At 57.1% G+C, this 19,286-nt stretch overlaps 1 protein-coding gene across 1 annotated transcript; it reads left to right on the top strand.

Annotated features, from left to right (window-relative positions):
* Positions 1-686: 686 nt before the first annotated feature.
* Positions 687-18,872, top strand: Ighmbp2 (immunoglobulin mu binding protein 2). Its single transcript, XM_013020877.1, has 16 exons — positions 687-867; positions 4,560-4,752; positions 4,870-4,967; positions 7,194-7,357; positions 8,140-8,340; positions 9,863-10,010; positions 11,750-11,924; positions 13,033-13,215; positions 13,526-13,644; positions 14,426-14,520; positions 14,703-14,826; positions 15,676-16,372; positions 16,419-16,453; positions 16,510-16,587; positions 17,454-17,626; positions 18,442-18,872. Exons 1-16 carry the CDS (start codon positions 687-689, stop codon positions 18,643-18,645), a joined length of 2,868 nt encoding a protein of 955 aa, XP_012876331.1. The 3' UTR covers positions 18,646-18,872.
* Positions 18,873-19,286: the final 414 nt, after the last annotated feature.

The following is a 19,286-nucleotide window of genomic DNA, read 5'->3' as shown; positions in this document are numbered from 1 at the left end:
CGCTTCTGGGGGTGGGCATTCGCCTCAGCCAGGTCCACGCTCCACAGCCCCGAGTCGCCTCTGGCCCTGTCATTTCCGGGGGGGGGGCAGAGATGGAGAGGTTTGAGTAAGGGTCCCCAGGGGCCCCGGCCGAGTCGGACTTGGGGTCAGGTGTGGGGTGGTCGTGGGCGATGGGTTTCCGCCTTGTCTCTGAGCCTTCCTTACTTCATCTGTGGAATTGGGCCTTCCCCCCCCCCCCCATTTTGCTTTGAGAATAAACGTCTGGCTCTGAGTCAAGCGCTGAGTGCAGTTGCTAGTGGAGTTAGCAGCCAGGATGGTGGCTGTGCCTCACCTCGCCTGGAGACCTGCCAGGCCCGGCTGTGCTGTGGGCCCACGTGCTGTGCTGTGGGCCCACGTGCTGTGCTGTGGGGCACAGCCAGGCCCCCGGCCAAGCAGGCCAGGGAAGTGATCAGCATCTGGGGACTGCTTGGCTGGTGGTACTGGTGGCTGGTTGAGGAAACCCAGCGACAAAAATCTGGGGTAACAAGTGGAGGAGCCCGAGGGGCAGCAGGAGGAGCTGGTTTGGGAGTGGAGCAGGTTCTGACTTCCCGTGGGGCCTATTTAGTGCACGGATCTTTGTTTTCCTTTGCCTTTGTGGGCAGAGGGAGAAACTGGTAAGGGTTTGAATACTGGAGTGTGGGTACCGGATGTCTTGCAGGGCCTGGCAGGAGAACAGCTCTCTGAAGGAGCTCCAGAGCAGGGGCGTGTGTCTGCTAAAGCTGCAGGTGGCCAGCCAGCGCACGGGGCTGTACGGACAGCTTCTGGTCACCTTCGAGCCGGAGCGAGGCGGGTCTGCCGCAGGCCTTCCCAGCAACAGCTTCTCTTCCGGTATGTGCAGACCAGAAACAGTATGGCATTCAGACCACTGCACGGGTTCTCCCAAAGACTGGACAGCGGCTGGGCTGGGAAGGTAGTTTAGTGGTAGAGTGTTTGCCTAGCATGCTTGAGATCATGGGTTCAATTCCTTGGTACCACATACACAAAAATAAAATTAAGTAAATAAAAACTAAGAAAAACAAAAATTGACTGGATGGAGGGCCCAGCCAGAGTGCAAAGCATTCTTCTCTTACCCAGGAGTCCCACAATTTATCTAGCCCTAGTGGTTTGAGAACATGACCTGCATCCAGCTGTTGCTGCAAATGTAACATATACACCAGGTCTCCAGATTCACATATCGTGCGTGGGAGCAACCACATTGACAGCAAGCCCAAGTGATGTTGTGCATACATTAGGTTACGTGCAGTGATTATTAAAAGCAAATTGAGTGGAAGGTTCATATGCCTTGTCCTCCAACATGCACAGCTCCCGCATCAGTGTCCCTACCCCAAGTAGTGCCTTCCTTACAGCCTATGAGCCCTCAGTGACATCATTGTCACCTAAGTCCATAGTTTACCAGGCCTCAATCAGGGCTGTGTATTCTGGGTTTTTGTTTGGTTTTGTGTTGATACTGGGGCTTGAACCCAACCTGGTGTTATCTTTTAGCTTTTTCTCCCAAGACTGGTGCTCTACCACTTGAGTTATAGCTCTACTTCTGGCCTTTTGGCAGTTAATTAGGGATAAGAATCTGATAGATTTATCTGCCTGGGCTGGTTTAGAACCTCAATCCTAGACCTCAGCTTCCTGCCTAGTTAAGATTATAGGCGTGAGCCACTGGAGCCTGGCTGTATATTCTGTTTCCTTTAAATGGTTTCATATGGCTACCAGAAAGCTTAAAATTAAACGACCTTGTACCTCTGTAGAGTTGACAGCCTGCTGTGTGTAGATTGCTGGATGTGAGGTCTGTACAGTTTTGTATTATAGATATGTTTCTGCCAAGCCTGCTTTGGCTCAGCTCCTGCTGGCCCTGCTGGAAAAGAAAGGCAGTGCCAGGGATCAAACCCAGGGCTCTGAGCATTTTGGTCAAGCCCTTTACCCCAGGCCAGAGGAAGCTTCTGGACCACACATGGGGGCTGCTGTTTCGACACCCTCAGCCCTGGAAACCCAGACAGCAATGTTGCTGGTGCGTGCTTCTACCCTCAGGGGCTCTGCCTTGTTTAGGTGGGTACAGTGTTTCGAGGGTTTTTGTGCCGGTCCTGGGGCTTGAACTCGGCCTAGGCACTGTTCCTGAGCTTTTTGTACTGAAGGCTAGCACTCTACCACTGAGCCACAGAGCCATTTCCAGTTTTCTGGTGGTTAATTGGGGATAAGAGTCTCATGGAGGGGCTGGGAAGTTGGCTCAGTGGTAGAGTGCTTGTCTTGCATGCATGAGGCTCTGGGTTTGATTCTTCAATACCACATAAGCAGAAAAAAGCTGGAAGTGGTGCTATGGCTCAAGTGGTAGGGCTCTAGCCTTGAGCTGAAGAGCTGAGGGACAGCACCCAGGCCCAGAGTTCAGGCCCCATAATCAACAAAAAAAAAAGTCTCATGGACTTTCCCCGCCCATGCTGGCTTTGACCTGTGATCCTCAGATCTCAGCCTCCTGAGTAGCTAGGATGACAGGCGTGAGCCACCAATGCCGGGCTGGTGTTGTAGTTTGATTTATCCACCCTCGTCCCCCGCAATGGTTGGAATCCTGGCTGGAGGAGAGGAGAGGAGAGGAGCAAGGAAGAGCACGCGGGAGGCCTGCTGGAGGGATGATGGGGGTGGGCCAAGGAAGAGCACGCGGGAGGCCTGCGGGAGGGATGATGGGGGTGGGCCAAGGAAGAGCACGCGGGAGGCCTGCGGGAGGGATGACGGGGGTGGGCCAAGGAAGAGCACGCGGGAGGCCTGCGGGAGGGATGATGGGGTGGGCGTGCTTGCGGCCTTTCCATCAGGAGGAAGGGAGCAAGGCTGAGTGCATGCAGGGCTGGTGAGCACCCAAAACTGAGGTGAAGCTCCACATCTATTCTGAAAGCGTGTGGAGCCAGACTGGAGGTCAGTGAGGGCCCGCTGGCTGGATGGCAGAGGAGGCAGCCAGCGGAGACAGCACCAGGAGCAGATCAGAGGGTGTGGTCACAGGCTCATCTGGGCAGTTTCGAGTCTCTGTGACTCAGACTCACAAAGCCTGAAATGTGAAGTCCTGGACAGGGCAGGGGAGGGGGGAAGGTTCAGGAGGTACGGGGTCCTCTGCTCCGCTGGCGATGGGCCTGGCTTCTGCCACAGACCCTTCCTCTGACCCCCAGGCTAAGGCTCCAGGTGTAGATGCAGGCGAGGGCTCAGGGTGTGAACAGAGTTGGGTGGTCTAGCGTTTGTCTCACAGTGGATTCTGCTTCCATGGGAATGGCCTCTGCTCCAGGTGATGGAAACTTGGAGAGACTGGCCTGAGCTAGTCACACTGGGGCCATTGCAACTCACACTCCAGCCCGAGCTAGTCACACCGGCCATTGTAACGCACACACTGGCTTCGGAGGGCACCAGGACAGTTTTCTCCATTTCTCGGCTCTGCCTTCTGGGCTGCTTACTCAGTGCCGTTGTAGCCCCGTGCCCTCTGAGATGTCTTGTCTAGCTGGAGAGAGCCAAGGGCTCTGCACACGGCCCACTGGGTTGCACCTCTGCAGAGGTGCAGTCCTTGTGTCCATGAGATCTTCTGTGTCCATGTGCACGATCTTAAGGATCGGATTGGCTGTAGTGCTTGTTTGTAATAGTTCATCCTCAAGTATATTCCCACCCATGGGGGACTTAGGTGTTAGGTCAGCATTTATTTTGACTTGTTTTTTTGTTGTTATTGGTCATGGGGCTTAAACTTGGCCTGGGAGCTGTCCCTGAGCTTTTGTGCTCAAGACTAGCACTCTACTACTGTTTGAGCCACAGTGCCACGTGCGGTTTTTTGGTGATTATTTGGAGATAAGAGTCTCAAAGCCTTTCCTGCCTGGGCTGGCTTTATTTATTTATTTTTGGGTCTAGTCGTGGGGCCTGAACTCTGGGCCTGGACACTGTCTCTGAGCTCTTCAGCTCAAGGCTAGCGTTCTACCACTTGAGCCACAGCGCCACTTCCGGCTTTTTTTCTTTTTTTTTTTAATGTGATGCTGAGGAATCGAACCCAGGGCCTCATGCATGCAAGGCAAGTGCTCTGTCACTGAGCCACCTTCCCAGCCCCTGGGCTGGCTTTAAACTGTGGTCATCAGATCTCAGCCTCTTGAGTAGCTAGGATTACAGGTGTGAGATACAGGTGCCCAGCTTGTTTTTATTTATTTTTAATATTTTTTCTCTTTGAATTTTTTAAAAATTTATTTTCTGTGTATGTGGTAGTGAGGAATCGAACCCAAGGCATCATGCATGCTAGGCAAGCACTCTACCACTAAGCTACCTTCCCAGCCCTTCCTGGCTTTTTTCTACTTCTTTTTTTTAACTTCTGAGGTCATTTGCTACTGGGAGTAAAAGAGAGGAATAGCTCAAGTGGTAGTGCTCGCCTAGCCTTCGGAAACCCTGGGTTCTGTCCCCAGCATTGCAAAAAAAGAAAAGACAGAGAAAATAATGTGCATCTGAAATGTGCCAGGACTTAACACACTATAATAACGTTTAGCGTTTCTCAGTGTGTGCAGCTGAGTTTTTGCTTTTTGCAGGCGATATCGTGGGTCTGTATGGTTCTGGGAACCAGGATGGTCAGCTTGCCACCGGGGTCGTGACTCGAGTCACCCAGAGGTCAGTCACGGTGGCCTTTGATGAGTCTCATGACTTCCAGTTGAACCTGGACCCTGAAGCTTCCTACAGGTTGCTAAAGCTTGCCAACGACGTCACTTACAAGCGACTTAAGAAGTACGTGGTTTCTGTGCTTGTGCTGACCCCTTCTGGTCAGGGGTGGTTGTGCGCCCTCTGGGGAGGGCCTGGCCCTGGTCCCGCCCCGCCCCTCACCTGGACTCTCCTCTCTTGCAGTGCTCTGCTCTCCCTGAAGAAGTACCACTCCGGGCCTGCGTCCTCGCTCATAGAGGTCCTGTTCGGTGGAGCTGCTCCCAGTCCTGCTAGTGAAATACGTGAGCAATGGCTGCCGAAACGATCAAGGGCACCGTGACCTTGCACTGCCTTAGCAGAGACTTGAGAATGTGCAGTTAGAGTCTGTCTTCACACCTTCGCTTTCGAGTCTGAATTCCTGGTGTGAACAAGTCTGTCTCCCCTGTGTGAACAACTAGCCTGAAGAGACAGCTCAGCTCCGTCCCTCTTCTACCTTCCTTCCTTCCTTCCTTCCTTCCTTCCTTCCTTCCTTCCTGTCCTCCTCTCTCCTCCCTTCCCCTCTCTCTTCCTCTCTTTCTCTATTTTTTTCTCCGTCTTGTTTTCTCCTGTGCTGGACATTGAACCCAGGGCCTTGCACACAAAGGGTCTGTCACTTGAGCTACGCTCCCAGCCATTGGATTTTTATTTTGCTTTTGAGAAAGGGCCTCACAATGCCTTTTCTAGGGCTGGCCTCAGAGTTGTGGTCTTCCTGCCCCTGCTGCCCAAGTAGCTGGGATTACAGGCAGGCACCACCATGTCTGACCAATAATGTCCTTTCTAATGCAGAGATTAAAAAATTAATATTCGTTGGTTGTACAAGGGGGATTCATTGTGACATTTCCATACAGGTGCACAGTCCATCCAGCCCAGCCTTGCCTCCATCCTGTTCCCCTTTGCCACAATTTCCAGAGGTTTCATAGCTTAGTTCCGCTCAGCGGAGTGCACTTCCTCACGTGTCCTCTCGGGGAGCTCTCTCCACTTCCTCCCCTCCCCCTCTCTTCTCGGTGTCCCTCCCCCTCGCCATGCCCCTCTCTCCACACCTGAGCTGGTTTTACTTTTTTTTTTTTTACATTTTTTTGAATTATTATTATCTTGAAGTAGCTGTACAAAGAAGTTCCCATTCTATGAAACAGTCTATGAATACAAGGTGTCTGGCAACATTGTCACCCATTGCTCCTAACTCATCCCTTCTCCCACTTTTTTTTTTTGGTCCAGTTGTGGGGCCTGAACTCTGGGCCTGGGCGCTGTCCCTCAGCTCTTCAGCTCAAAGCTAGCGCTCTACCACTTGAGCCACAGCGCTGCTTCCGGCTTTTTTCTTTGCTTATGTGGTGCTGAGGAATCAAACCCAGGGCCTCAGGCATGCAAGGCAAGCGCTCTACCACTGAGCCACCTTCCCAGCCCCCACTTTTTTTTTTTAAATTGAGACTAGGTGATTACATAAATTTCACATATTTCACAGTATTGTGGAATAGTGATACTTAGTGAAAGACACAAACACATTTTAACCTTCACAAGGCCAGTTGTCAGTATCATGGTCTAAATGGTTTGTGAATTCTATGAGCTTTTACAATACAGTATTTCTTCCATATCAGGTGATGTTTACATTTCTTTCCTTTTGCTTAGTGTCAGCTGTTCCCTGCCCCTCCCCCCTTCCTGCTGCGCTCTCTCCACACCTGAGCTGGTTTTACTTTGTTCTCTAGATGTATTTCAAGTGTATATTAATTACACCATGGCTTTCAGATGTGCCTGTGTTGTGTTCTGCTCAGAAGAGCCTCTGCTGCTCGCTCTCCACTTCTTCCCCTCCCCCCCCTGGGTGTTCCTCCCCCCTCTCCATGCCCCTCCTCCCTTTCTGCTGAGCTCTCCTCTCTCCCCTTCCCAGCTGCCATCTGGCCCATGGCTTTCCCTGAAGTTCCTGATGCCATCTTCATACATAGTTGTGATATATTTACACATCCCCCTCCATCTTTTCCCTCTCTCCTTCAACCTCCCCACCAAGCCCCATGTTATATCTGTTACATATATGTTATGTATACACACAAATAACAGATACACACATTTCTCTATACCAGCATATACACATATATACACGTCTACTCCCCAGCAAACTTGTGTGCACGCAGCAGGTGCACACTTGGTCCTGTTTTAGAGGGAATCTTTTTGTTGTTCTTGTTGGTCATGGGGCTTGAACTCAAGGCAAATGCTCTCCCACTTGAGCCAGAACCCCACTTCTGGTTTTCTGGTGGTTTATTAGATAAGAGTCTCACGGACTTTCCTGCCTAGGCTGGCTTTGAACTGTGATCCTCAGAGCTCAGCCTCCTGAGTAGCTAGGATGTCAGGTATGCGCCACCGGCGCCTGGCTCAGGGGGGGTCTTTTGACAGTGTGCAGATCGTTTCCGAGCTGCTTGGCCTGCCCCGGGAGCCCTGGATACTCCTGATACAGGCTGTTCTGTCCCCTGGGCAGGTGGCCTCACTCTGACCCTCTCCTGCAGCCCCGCTGACGCTCTACAACCCCGCCCTGGACGCCTCCCAGAAGGAAGCTGTGTCCTTTGCCTTGGCCCAGAAAGAACTCGCCATCATCCACGGACCTCCTGGCACTGGGAAAACCACAACCGTGGTGGAAATAATCCTCCAAGTGGTGAAGCAGGGGTCAAAGGTGGGCAGCCTACGGCTTCCTCGTGCCTGTGGGCGGCTGGTCTGGCCTGTAGACCAGTGCTCAACAGGGTCCCAGCCTTTCCTGATTTCCCCTGGCCCCTTAAACAAGGGGCAAGCTGGGGCCACGGCCTAGCCCACACACGCACGCACTCCCCTGCAGGCCCACACTGCGGGTGCAGAGGTGCCAGGGCTGGCGAAGGGCCCTGTGCAGCCCCAGTACTCTGTGCATGCAGTGAACTGATCAAGCGTGCACACACCTGGAAAGCGTGTTGCACACTGTCCATGTCACTGCTCATGGCCAGGAGAGAACCTTGTCCGTGGCAGTATTGTTACAGCAGGAGCGGGCCGCAGGGAAGTGGGTGGTTAATGCCTGCAGTAATCCTCACAACCCCCCTGGGTGGGGACTCTTGGTGGCCACAGAAACAGGGTCAGGGGCTCTGTGGCCTCGCGGGGAGCAGCAGAAACCAGGGGTGGATGGGTGGAGGTCAGGGAAAGCTGCCCCTCTGTTCCCGCCCGCCTCCTCCGCTTTTCCTACTGGCTGAGTCTGTGGGTTTACTCATGGGATGTGGATTTCCTGGCTGGCTTCTGTTTTGGTGTACCACATGAGCCCATGGTCACCTGCTGGGCAGGCCACCTGTGACCTGCAGCGGGGGAAGGAAGGGCAGCACCGGGCATGGGGAGGCAGGCCACCCACTGCCCACTGCTGCTCCCGGGTCTCTGTGGGGTGATGGGCTGGTGTGCGTGGGTCCTGCCCCAGAGCCCAGCTGAGCGTGTGTTCCGCAGGTACTATGCTGCGCACCCTCCAACATCGCCGTGGACAACCTGGTGGAGAGGCTGGCCGGCCGCAGGCTGCGCATCCTGCGCCTCGGCCACCCCGCCCGCCTGCTGGAGTCCGTGCAGCAGCACTGTCTGGACGCCGTGCTGGCGCGCAGCGACAGCGCCCAGGTTGTCGCCGACATCAGGAGGGACATGGACCAGATCTTCGTACGTACGCGGGTGTCGCCCGGGGGCCTCAGGAGCACCCGCTGCCCTGCCCCTCACGCTCCTGTCCCCTCCGTCCGCTCGGTCAGGAATCAAAAAGTTGGACTTCTCTTCCTGTTTTTGGATGGCTGTTTTATTTGGTCTTGTTTTGCATCTTTTATTTTAGGTCCTTGTCTGTGCTAAGCAGACGCTACTACTTGAACCACATCTCTAGCCCCTCACCCCCTCTGCTTTCATTTTGTGGTAGTGGGATTTGAGTGTTTGATTTTTTTTCCTCCTTTTTGTCAGTCATGGGGTTTGAACTCAGGACCTGGGTGCTGTCCCTGAGCTCTTTTTACTCAAGGCTAGTACTCTATCACTTTGAATCACAGCACTACTTCTGGTTTTCTGGTAGTAAATTAGAGGTAAGGGTCTTACCAAGACTTTCCTGCCTGGGCTGGCTTTGAACCATGATCCTCAGATCTTAGCCTCCTGAGTAGCTGGGATTTGGTGCCTGGCTGTATTTTGTCTGTGGGAAAGGGCCTTTTCTAGCCTTCCCAGGCTGTTCCTCCTGCCTCTGCCTCCTGCATAGCTGGACTGTAGGCTCGTACCCTGGTGTGGGCTTCTCATTTGAGATGCTCGTTTAGTGGGAATTCAGGTGCTCAGGTACTTGAGGGTAGATAACAAATTGTCTTACAGAAAACATTTTCCAGGTGTCTCCCTGTAGCCAGGCGTGTGGTCTAGCTGATACTGGCACGGGAGAAGAATAGCCTGAAAATACAGATGTGCAAATCCAGCCTCTTCCCAAGTCTTTCTGTCCTCCCCTGCTCCCACAGAGCGGGTGCGAGGTTCAGGGTCAGGCGGTGGTCCTCGGGTTTGTGTGTCTGCCCTGTTGTCCACTTTTATAACGACCCGGTCTGCCCTTGGCCGTTGTCCTGCTGCCCAGGTGTGCATCCTCCTTGGCCTTGCTGGGGCAGAGGAAGAGGGGCGGGAGTCTAGGCAGTCCCCGTGAGCAGAGGCTGGCCTGAGCAGACAGCCTGCTCTGGGTCCTGTGGGTGGGTTGCTCGGCATCAAGGTTGCCGTCTAGGTGTGGAGCCGGCCATGATTCCATTCATGTGCACTGCTCTGTTCTCTTGTTTGTGTGTAAGTCCCTCTTGTCAGAACTGGTTCTCTGTGAATTAGACACTGAACCGCCTTGTCTCCCCGCTGCCAAGCTCTAGTCTGCAAAACAGACAACAAGTAAGGACAGGGCTGTGGGCGTCTTGAGGTGTCAAAGTAAATTGGGGAATTGGGCGTCTGTAACCCCAACTGCTCAAGACGCTGACATCTGAGGATCGCAGTTCAAAACCAGCCCAAGCAAGAATGTCCAGGAGACTTACCTGCAATTAACGACTAAAAAGCTGCTGTGGCTTAAATGGTAGAGTGCTATCCTTGAGTGAAAAAGTCTAGGGACAGCACTCAGGCCCTGAGTTCAAGCCCCAGTAACCCCCAAAAAGTAAGAGCACAAGGTCCTGTTGAAATGACTGTATTTTCTTCATCATTACAGCTGAAAAACAAAAAGGCACATGATAAGAGAGAGAAAAGTAATTTCCGCAATGAAATGAAGCTACTAAGAAAAGAGCTGAAGGAAAGGGAAGAAGCGGCCATGGTGGAAGGCCTCACCGCGGCTGACGTGGTGCTGGCAACCAACACGGGTGAGCGACCGGCCAGCTGGGGGCCCCCAGCCGGGAGGCGGCTCCCAGGGAAGCTGTCCCCACCTGCAATTTTCCCTGTCCTGAAGTGAGGCTATAACTCCAGATTTCTCAGGGCCTGGGCACTATCTCTGAGCTCTCTTGCTCAAGGCTAGCATTCTACTACTTCGAGCCATAGTGCCACTTCCGGTTTTCTGGTGGTTACTTGGAAATAAGAGTCTCACGACACAAAATCTGTGTATAAATGTGAGTGTATTATAAAGTGTAAGATGTTGATTTAAAAAAAAAAAAGAGTCTCACAGACTTTGCTGCCCAGGCTGGCTTTGAACTATGATCTTCAGATCTCAGCCTCCTGAGTAGCTAGGATGACAAGGCGTGAGCCACTGGCTGGCGCCTGGCTTCAGATTTCCTTTCTTTAACAAACATCAGGCTATTTGGGTTTGTTTCTCTCAAGAAGTTGTTGGTTTAATATAAATCCTCAAATTTAGAGGAGTGTTGTCCAGAACATTCCCTTGCTCCCTGCAGACGCCCCGTGGCCTGGCCTCTTTGTCCTGCTCATCTGGTTTTTATGTTCTTCCTCCGCTCTGCTGAGGACCAGCTCTGACCTTCCTGTTTTCTGTCTCCCTGGATCTGACCCTGTCTCTTCTATTCGCTCTTTCTCTGGGCTGGGTCTCGCTTGCCCAGGCTGGTTTAGTGAGGCGGAAACTGAGTTCTTGCTCATGAGGGATTGTATTCCGATCCTTGTCCCTTAGTCTAAAATACTGTTTTCATTGTCATTCATTTCCTGACAACTTTGCTTTTCTTCTTCCTGAAATCTTGGCTTCTTTTTTTCACCTATGTTGGTTGAGAAGTGTGTCATGGTTTCCAAATAGTTGAAGATTTCCCAGATGTCTTCCTTTTTTTGTTGTTGTTCCTGGGTCTTGAATTCAGGTCCTGGTGCTGTCCTTGAGCTCTCATTCAAAGGTTAGTGCTCTACCACTTTGAGCCACAGCTTCCACTTCCGGTTTCTGAGTGGTTAGTTGGAGATAAGCGTCTCACAGACTTCACTTTCTGGGCTAGCTTTGAACCATGATCCTCAGATCTTAGCCTCCTGAGTAGGTAGGGTTACAGATATGAGCCACCAGCATCAGGCTTCCCAGATGTCTTTTTTTTTTTTTTTTTTTTGCTGGTCGTGGGGCCTGAACTTGGTCTGGGCGCTGTCCCTCAGCTCTTCAGCTCAAGGGTAGTGCTCTACCACTTGAGCCACAGCACCACTTCCAGCTTTTTCTGCTTATTTGGTACTGAGAGCCTCATGCATGCAAGGCAAGCACTCTACCACTGAGCCATCTTCCCAGCCCCCTGATGTCTTTCTGATGCTTTTAATTTAGTTCTGTGTGGTTCTGAGCAAGTCTCGATGTCCAATGGGTGCTCTTTCGCTAGTCTGGAACATGGGGGCTCTTGTGAAAGTCCTGAGACAGCTGACGAGAACCTGAGTCTGGCACTAGCATGCTCTGTAGGAATCTGTGGGATCAGGGTCGGGGGGACTCCCTCCGTCCTCCCTCTGTCAGGGTGCAGCGTCTGTCCGTTGACTGTACAGAGGGTTCCCTCCAGGTCTGTATCAGCTCCGGGACCCGAATGCGCTGGTGTCTGCCCCAGTGCTGACTGCACACAGCATTAGTGCAGGCGTTGGGGGAGCCGCCGAGCGTCACGTTCTGTTGGCGTGATTGCAGCTGGCGCCTGCACTCCGTTTCCTCTCCAACCAGGTGCCTCTCCCGACGGCCCCCTGAAGCTGCTGCCCGAGGGCCACTTTGACGTGGTGGTCATTGACGAGTGTGCCCAGGCCCTGGAGGCCAGCTGCTGGATCCCTCTGCTGAAGGCCAGGAGGTGCATCCTGGCCGGAGACCACAGGCAGCTGCCGCCCACCACGGCCTCTCACAAGTAAGGCCCCGCCTGCAGAGCTCCTCCTCCCGCCCCGCCCCGCCTGTGCTCCAGGGCCCAGGCTGGTGCCCTGGGCGTCCCTCGAGGATTGAGTGTTACAGCATGCTGCCAGGCACACCCCCAGTGCTGACCTGGTGCCTCACGTACCACGTCCCCCGACAAGGCCGCAGGTATGACGGTGGCTCTGTGAGAGCCACCTCGCCACGTAGCTCAGCTGGCGCAGGCTGTGCAGTGCCATCAGTGGGGACCCTGGATAGAAGACGGATGCAGGAGACGCTGCGCCCCACGGGCCTGGTGGGGCCTCCTCCCTCGTTGTGTGTGGTGGAGGAGTCGTTCGGCCGCCGAGGGGAGGCTGGCGTGAGGCTGGGAGTACTGCCTGTGCCAGTGGTGCGCATGCGTGGCCGTCAGCCACCACGGGCTGCTCACCCCTACCACATGTGAGAGGTCCCCCCCCCATTCAGTCATTCATTTACTCATGTACCTGCATGCTGATATTAGGCTTCTTGAACACAGTTTCTTAGCTTTTCTTGCCCTCAACCATTTAAACTGCAGCTCTGGATTTTTTTGCTGGTTAATTGGAGGTAAGTCTCACAGACTTTGCTGCCTGCGATGGCTTTGATCCACAGTCCTCCCTTCTCAGCCTCCTGACTAGCTAGGATTATAGGCGTGAGCCACCAGCACCCGGCTGAAATTGTCCTTACAAACTTCCCAGTCAGCGTGGTGTTTGTGGTGTGTTTCTGCTTCAGATCACAGGGATGGGAAGCACCGTGTGCAGCCAGGCTGCGGAGGGGGATCTGCTTCCTGGCACTTCCCAGGTCTCGGAGGTCACCGCATGTGTTGGCTCTCAGCTTCTTCTCCCTCCTCCAAGCCAGCAGCCAGCCTCCCTCAAGTCTTCTCTCAGGGGCTCCTCCTACTCCCCACCTCTCATTTGGTCCCTGTAGTCGGGGGGCGGGGTCTTGGGTCCTCGTGGTCACATGAGGGGCAGGGCCTCGGTGATCAGGGTGCAGGTGACCCGGGTACACTGGATCAGGCTTGCAGACAGCTTTCCCCACTCACCCCGTGTCACATGCACACTGCGACCCGGACCCTCCTCCTGTTCCCCGTGCAGGGCAGCGCTGGCGGGGCTGTCACTCAGCTTGATGGAGCGCCTGGCCCAGGAGCGCGGCCCGGCTGTGGTGCGGATGCTCACGGTGCAGTACCGCATGCACCAGGCCATCATGCGCTGGGCCTCCGAGGCCATGTACCACGGGCAGCTCACAGCCCACTCCTCCGTGGCGGGACATCTCTTGAGGTGAGTGGCCTGTGGCCCCGGCCTGCCCCGGCCTCCCCTCCTCTGAGCAGTGGTGTCCTGGGTGAGGGAACCGGGCAGCAGGCAGCCTGTCCGTTCTCTTTTCCTTTCTGATTTGGTCTTTTGAGACAAAGTCTCCTTATGACACACCCAGGCTGGCCTAGAATTCTTGATTGTCCCGTCTCAGCCTCCCCAGTACTGGAACTATAGGCTGTGCTACCACATGCGTCCCGGCCCCTCCGATGTTGTGACGGGAAGGGCAAGTGCCCTTGTGTAGGAGTTCAGTGCTGCCCTCTGTCCGCCCGCGTGCCAGGGACCTCCCCGGCGTGGCTGACACGGAGGAGACCAGCATCCCGCTGCTGCTCGTGGACACGGCCGGCTGTGGCCTATTTGAACTGGAGGAAGATGACAACCAGTCCAGGGGGAACCCAGGTGAGCTCCCCAGCCCGGGTGTCCTACCCTCGAAATAGGGTGCCAAGGTCCGCCAGCCCAGGGAGGCGCAGGAGAGGGCGGAGGAGAGCAAGCGCTGACGAGCTGCCGTGGAAGGTTGAGGATGGGCACTCGTGGGCAGGAAATGGCGTGTTCTTCCGAGGCCCAAGGGACCCAAAGAAGCCCATCGAGGACTGTCAGCATTGTGTACTCTCAAAGGGCCTGAGTCTGGCCCAGTGCCAGTGAGGGCAGTGTGTGTGCGTGCGTGTGCTTGCGCGCATACCTGGGCTAGTCCCGGTGCTTGAATTCAGCCTGGATGCTGTCTGTGAGCTTTTTTTTTGCCAGTCCTAAAGCTTGCGCCCTCGGCCTGGGCATTGCACCTGACTGAGCTCCTTTTCCCCAAAGCTAGCACTCAGCCCCTTGAGTTATAGTGCCCCCTGCAGCTTTTTCTGTGATTACTTGGAGATTAGAGTCACACTTTCTTGCCGGGGCAGGCTTTCTACTGCCATCCTCAGCTCTCAGCCCCCGAGTAGCCGGGATGACGGGCTGGCGGTGAGACCGTGCAGCCATTGGCACTGCCTCCATGGCACATCAGGGCTGCTGGGCATCACTGCGCAGGTGGAATGCAGTGGCTCGTTTGTGAGAGTGGAGTCCCTGGCGCGGGCTCAGCTCCCAGCATGCCCCCTGCCTCAGGCCGGCACAGGACCTGCTCTTCGTGTGGCAGCCAGGGTGTCCCGGCAGCCGCAGAACGCGTCCTCTGCTGAAGCCCGCTCTCTCCCTCCAGGCGAAGTCCGCCTCGTCACTTTGCACATCCAGGCTCTGGTGGCCGCTGGTGTCCATGCAGGAGACATTGCTGTCATCGCGCCCTACAACCTTCAGGTACAAAGGGTCCCCTTCTGTCTACGTCTCTATTCCCCCAGGCAGGGAGGGGGCTGTGGGGGCAGCGGCCTCATCCTGGCACAGACAGCAGCTCGCACGGTGCCTGAGGCAGGGTGGCTCAGGTGCCGAGGTCCCAGGTGAGGCCGGGCGTGCAGTGATGCACCGTGGCCTTCCCGTCTCAGGTGGAGCTGCTTCGACAGAGCCTGGCGCACCAGCACCCCGAGCTGGAAATCAAGTCCGTGGACGGCTTCCAGGGCCGAGAGAAGGAGGCTGTGATCCTCTCCTTCGTCAGGTCCAACCGGAGAGGTAGGAAGCCCCGCAGGGCCCGTTGGGGACAGGTGGCAGGGAGGCAGCCGGTTCCGGGTGAGGTGGGTCCTGCCTGTCCTGGGCTGCAGTGGCCGAGCCCAGCATTGTCTTCGCCTGAGGGGAGGGCAGTAGCGAGGGCTCTGCCCACCCACCAGGGGCCAGCGGGGCCTGGGCAGGCACGAGGTGTCCTGGACTGAGTGCTTGAGTAGAGCAACCCAGAATAAGCTCTTGCCACCCGTGGACGGGGGCACGGAGGGGACAGGGGGAGCGGAGGGGTGTGGTATTCCAGGGAGTGGAGACCGCGGAGGCTCCGTAGTACGGGAAGCAGGTGATTGAGCTGGGGGTGCAGGGAGGGTGGGAAAGGTCTGGATGTCTCCTGAAGGAGACGGAGCCCCTTGAGAACCTGATGCTTGTCTGTGGGCCTCAGGGTGTGTGTGGTTTCCGTGCTGCTGGTTTGTTGTCTGATCCCCGTAATACCAGCTACTCAGGACTTTCATCTCTGTGAGCCAGCTAAAAGCCAACACTGGAGGTGTGGCCTGAATGGTAGAGCCCCAGCCTTGAGGGAAAAAGCCAAGCGAGAGCATGAGGCCCTGAGTTCAAGTCCAGGCATTGGCAGGCACACACACACAAGCATGCGTGCACACACAAAGAACATTGTGTGTAGAAAGTTTTTGTTGGTGGGCCTGTGCATGCTCAGGAGAGGCTGGACAGGACGGCACGGTGGAAGGAGGCTGAGTCTTCCCGTGTGTGCGCCGCCGTGGGGAAGCTCCGCCCGTGGGGGTGGGTACAGGTTCCCAGGCTGCACAGTGCCCAGGCTGTCTTGGTCTCTGACCCCTGGCCCTTTGCTAGGTGAAGTTGGTTTTCTGGCTGAGGACCGGCGGATCAATGTCGCGGTCACCCGTGCACGGCGCCATGTGGCGATTGTCTGTGACTCCCGCACTGTAAACAACCACGCTTTTCTAAAGACGCTGGTGGAGTATTTCACAGAACACGGGGAAGTGCGCACCGCCTTCGAGTACCTGGAGGACATTGTCCCTGAGAACTATGCCCACGAGGGCTCCCAGGGTCCCCGCCGAGCCGCTGCCCGGCCCCGGGGCCCTGCGTTCCTCAGCACGCCTGCGAGCGCGCAGCCCCCGCGCGGCCCGGAGGCCAAGGCTGCGCCCCGGGGGGAGCCCAGGAAGCCTCGCATGAGGCCCCTGCAGCCCTGCAGTGACGGGGGGCGCCCGGGTGGCACGGAGCACCTGCGGGCCAAGATCACAGAGTTCCTGGACAGCGAGGAGACGCGGTTGCAGTTCCCCACATCCCTCAACTCCCATGACAGGCTGCGCGTCCACCAGATCGCCGAGGAGCTGGGGCTGCGCCACGACAGCGCTGGGGAGGGGGCGGCGCGGTACGTCACCGTGAGCAAGAGGGGCGCCCCAGCCCCCACCCCCACAGACAAGAAGGAGAAGCCAGACAAGAAGGAGAAGCCAGACAAGAAGGAGAAGCCAGACAAGAAGGAGAAGCCAGACAAAGAGCAGCCAGATAAGAAGAAGCCAGACAAAGAGCAGCCAGACAAGAAGGAGAAGCCAGACAAAGAGCAGCCAGACAAGGAGAAGCCAGACAAGAAGGAGAAGCCAGACAAAGAGCAGCCAGACAAGGAGAAGCCAGACAAAGAGCAGCCAGACAAGAAGGAGAAGCCAGACAAGAAGGAGAAGCCAGACAAGAAGGAGAAGCCCCAGAAGCTGCCTCAGAACAAGAAGAAGAAAAGGGAAGCAAAGGGTGAGTAGCATCGGTGCCACCCGCAGCCCCTGCATGCGCACGTGCTCACACCCGTCATCTCCTGCTCAGAGCCCCGCTCAGGGGGCACTTCTCCCCAGAGGCTGCTCCCTGGTCCTTTGGCCATCCCCTGGGGACGGGGCAGTCACGGCTCCCACACCGCAGTCCCGGACCTGGCAGGGCCTGGGCCACACCAGTGGCAGCTGCCTTGGGCCGGGGCTCTGGGCCGCTGCCTGCCACTCTCATGGAAGGCTGTGCCAGCCCCAGGGTAGTTCGGTCCTGAGTTCTGCCCACTGTGTCCCCTTGCTGGGGTCTTCACCGCCCAGCCTCTGCTGCTGTGGGGCTCCCGTGGTCAGGGCTGCAGAAGCGGGGCACAGGGGCATTTGGTGACCCTGAGCAGAGCACTTGGGTGTTCTCCATCGGTTCAGATGCTTACTGAGCAGCTGTACCAGCTCCGGCTGGTGACCGCAGGACCTTGTCTCCTGGAAGAAGCTGTGCTTTCTGGGCTTTGAGGTTGCTAGGACCTGGCCGTCGGGATCTGCCCCACATTGGGGCTGCTGGCGTTACCGCCTTGAGGCGGGAGGTTTCTGGGTGGAGAGGATACACTGCCAGAGGCCCTCTTGTGCCCTCTCTTCGCTCTCTGCCCTTGGTGCCGGCCACGCCGTGGGCAGCCCTCGCTTGCTTGGCTTGCTGTAGAATAGGGTGAAAAGGGCTCTGGCAGCCTGGGGGAGCCGTGAGTCCCACTGGGAGCGCATTGGGGTGCTCTGGGAAGCCTGGGACAGGAGCTGGGCATGCTCACAGCGGGGACACAGCCTGGTGCCCGGCAGAAGTGCCCTGGTCCTGCATACCATGACTGACATTCTCCCCAGGACCCGCGGCCGCCGTTCTGCCCTCCGAGGAGGATCTTGACGCCCTGCTGTCGGCCGTGACCAAGGCCGACAATACCTGCAGCTTCGCCAAGTGCGCGGCCAGCATCGCGACCCTGGGCCAGCTCTGCCAGCTCTGTGGCCACCGCTACTGCCTCAGCCACCACCTGCCCGAGGTGGGTGACCGGAGGGAACCGGTAGAGCCCCTTTGGGTGGGGCAGCTGGCAGTGGCCGAGGGACAGCCGTGCCAGAGGAGTTTGGGGCAGGGCATGGCTGCAGGCAGGCCCGCGAGTGTCTGAGAGGGAGTTTGGGGCAGGGCATGGCTGCAGGCAGGCCCGCGAGTGTCTGAGACCCTTGTGCGGAGATGGCAGCGGGTAGCTTTATCGTTCGTTCCACTGGTGGACAATCGAGGGGAGCTCCGTCCCCCATGGCTGGGCTCACAGGTCTTTGTGGAGCTGGGGCTGGAACGGGTGTCTCTGTGTGAGGGAATCTTGGCCTGGTGGGGTTCTGCGAAGAGGCCGGCGTGGGGGACAGTGGGGATGCCAAGGTGGGGGCACCTGGGAGCCAGGAGAGCAGTGGAAGGCCTGTATGGCATGGAAGTCGGCACTGAGACCCCACGGGTGGAGAGGAGGACCAGGGGGCTCGGGTCATGGCTGAGGCCAGGCTGCTCTTTAGGCGCTTGGACCCTGGATGCGGTGGGAGAGCTGGGGGCTGGGGGAACGCCGGCTTGGTGGAGTCGAGGATGGTTGTGACTTCACCCTGCTCCAGCCTGGAGAGGCCAGGGCCCCAGGCACCGGAAAGAGCCCCAGGCCGGCGTGGTCAGTGGGGTTACTCCCTCTCCTGCTCAACAGAGGCTTGAGCCCTGTTCCCCCTGGGGTCCCGCCGGGGGAGGCTGGACGCGGGGGAGGTCCTGCCTCCGCACCTGCAGTGGCTCCCAGCTCCACATCCTTTTGACGGCTGATCCTCGTCCTCTCCCCCGTGTCCTCCGCAGGTCCACGGCTGCGGTGAGCAGGCCCGCGCACACGCCCGCCAGAAACTCCGCCGGGAGGGGGTCCCCAGTGCAGGCAGCGGGGCCAGGGACAGGCCCCTGGACCCCGCCAGGAGGGCCCAGCTGCAGCGAAGGCTGGACCTGAGGCTGGGCGAGCTCAGCGGCCAGAGGACCAGTAAGAAAAAGGAGAAGGACAGGGGGACGTGAGCCGGCATGTGCCCTGGAGGGCCGCGGCCCAGGGCAGCGCCTGCAGCCAGCCCCTGGCCCAAATGTGGGCAGCACAGGCGCTGGGGTCTGGGGCCTGTGGCCATGGGGGACTGTGTCCTGGTCCTCCCCAGTACTGTCCAAGTTCCCTTGGAGCCACGCCTGACCTCTCACTACCAGAGTGACCGCCCGACGCTGAGGACACAAGAGCATGAGCACCGGCCCGGGCTGCTGTGGCCCCCCCCGGGCTGCTGTCGCCCCGCGCTGCTGTGGCCCGTGCTGCTGTGGCCCCCCGCGCTGCTGTGGCCCCTGTGCTGCTGTGGCCCCCGTGCTGCTGTGGCCCCCCGTGCTGCTGTGGCCCCCATGCTGCTGTGGCCCCCCGTGCTGCTGTGGCCCCCCCTGTGCTGCTGTGGCCCCGCGCTGCTGTGGCCCCGCGCTGCTGTGGCCGGCTGTCCGGCCTGGGCTGGCCTCTGCGCCAAGGCCAGGATGCCAGAGAGCCACCAGAGCCACACGTCGCCCACAGAGCCGGCCTCCAAAGTTTATTTAAGAGAACTTCAAGGAAATAAGTTATTTGGAAATGAAGTGTGAACACACGCCCACTGTGCCCGGGTCCGCTGTGTGCTCTTTCCCTCCGCTTACACGTT

The sequence above is a fragment of the Dipodomys ordii genome, unplaced genomic scaffold (assembly GCF_000151885.1).
Source record: "Dipodomys ordii isolate 6190 unplaced genomic scaffold, Dord_2.0 Scaffold54, whole genome shotgun sequence".
Classification (NCBI taxonomy): Eukaryota; Metazoa; Chordata; class Mammalia; order Rodentia; family Heteromyidae; genus Dipodomys; species Dipodomys ordii.
Note: the sequence above shows the minus strand (reverse complement) of the source record. Positions and strands in the feature narration are given on the sequence as shown.

What these genes read in the sequence shown, in the direction of transcription:
- Ighmbp2 (XM_013020877.1), top strand. Translation starts at nt 687, where the DNA reads ATGTCTTGCAGGGCCTGGCAGGAGAACAGCTCTCTGAAGGAGCTCCAG. An exon ending in CAGTCCTGCTAGTGAAATAC is followed by an intron (nt 4,968 to 7,193) that starts GTGAGCAATGGC and finishes CCTCTCCTGCAG; the next exon opens with CCCCGCTGACGCTCTACAAC. An exon ending in TCAGCCACCACCTGCCCGAG is followed by an intron (nt 17,627 to 18,441) that starts GTGGGTGACCGG and finishes TGTCCTCCGCAG; the next exon opens with GTCCACGGCTGCGGTGAGCA.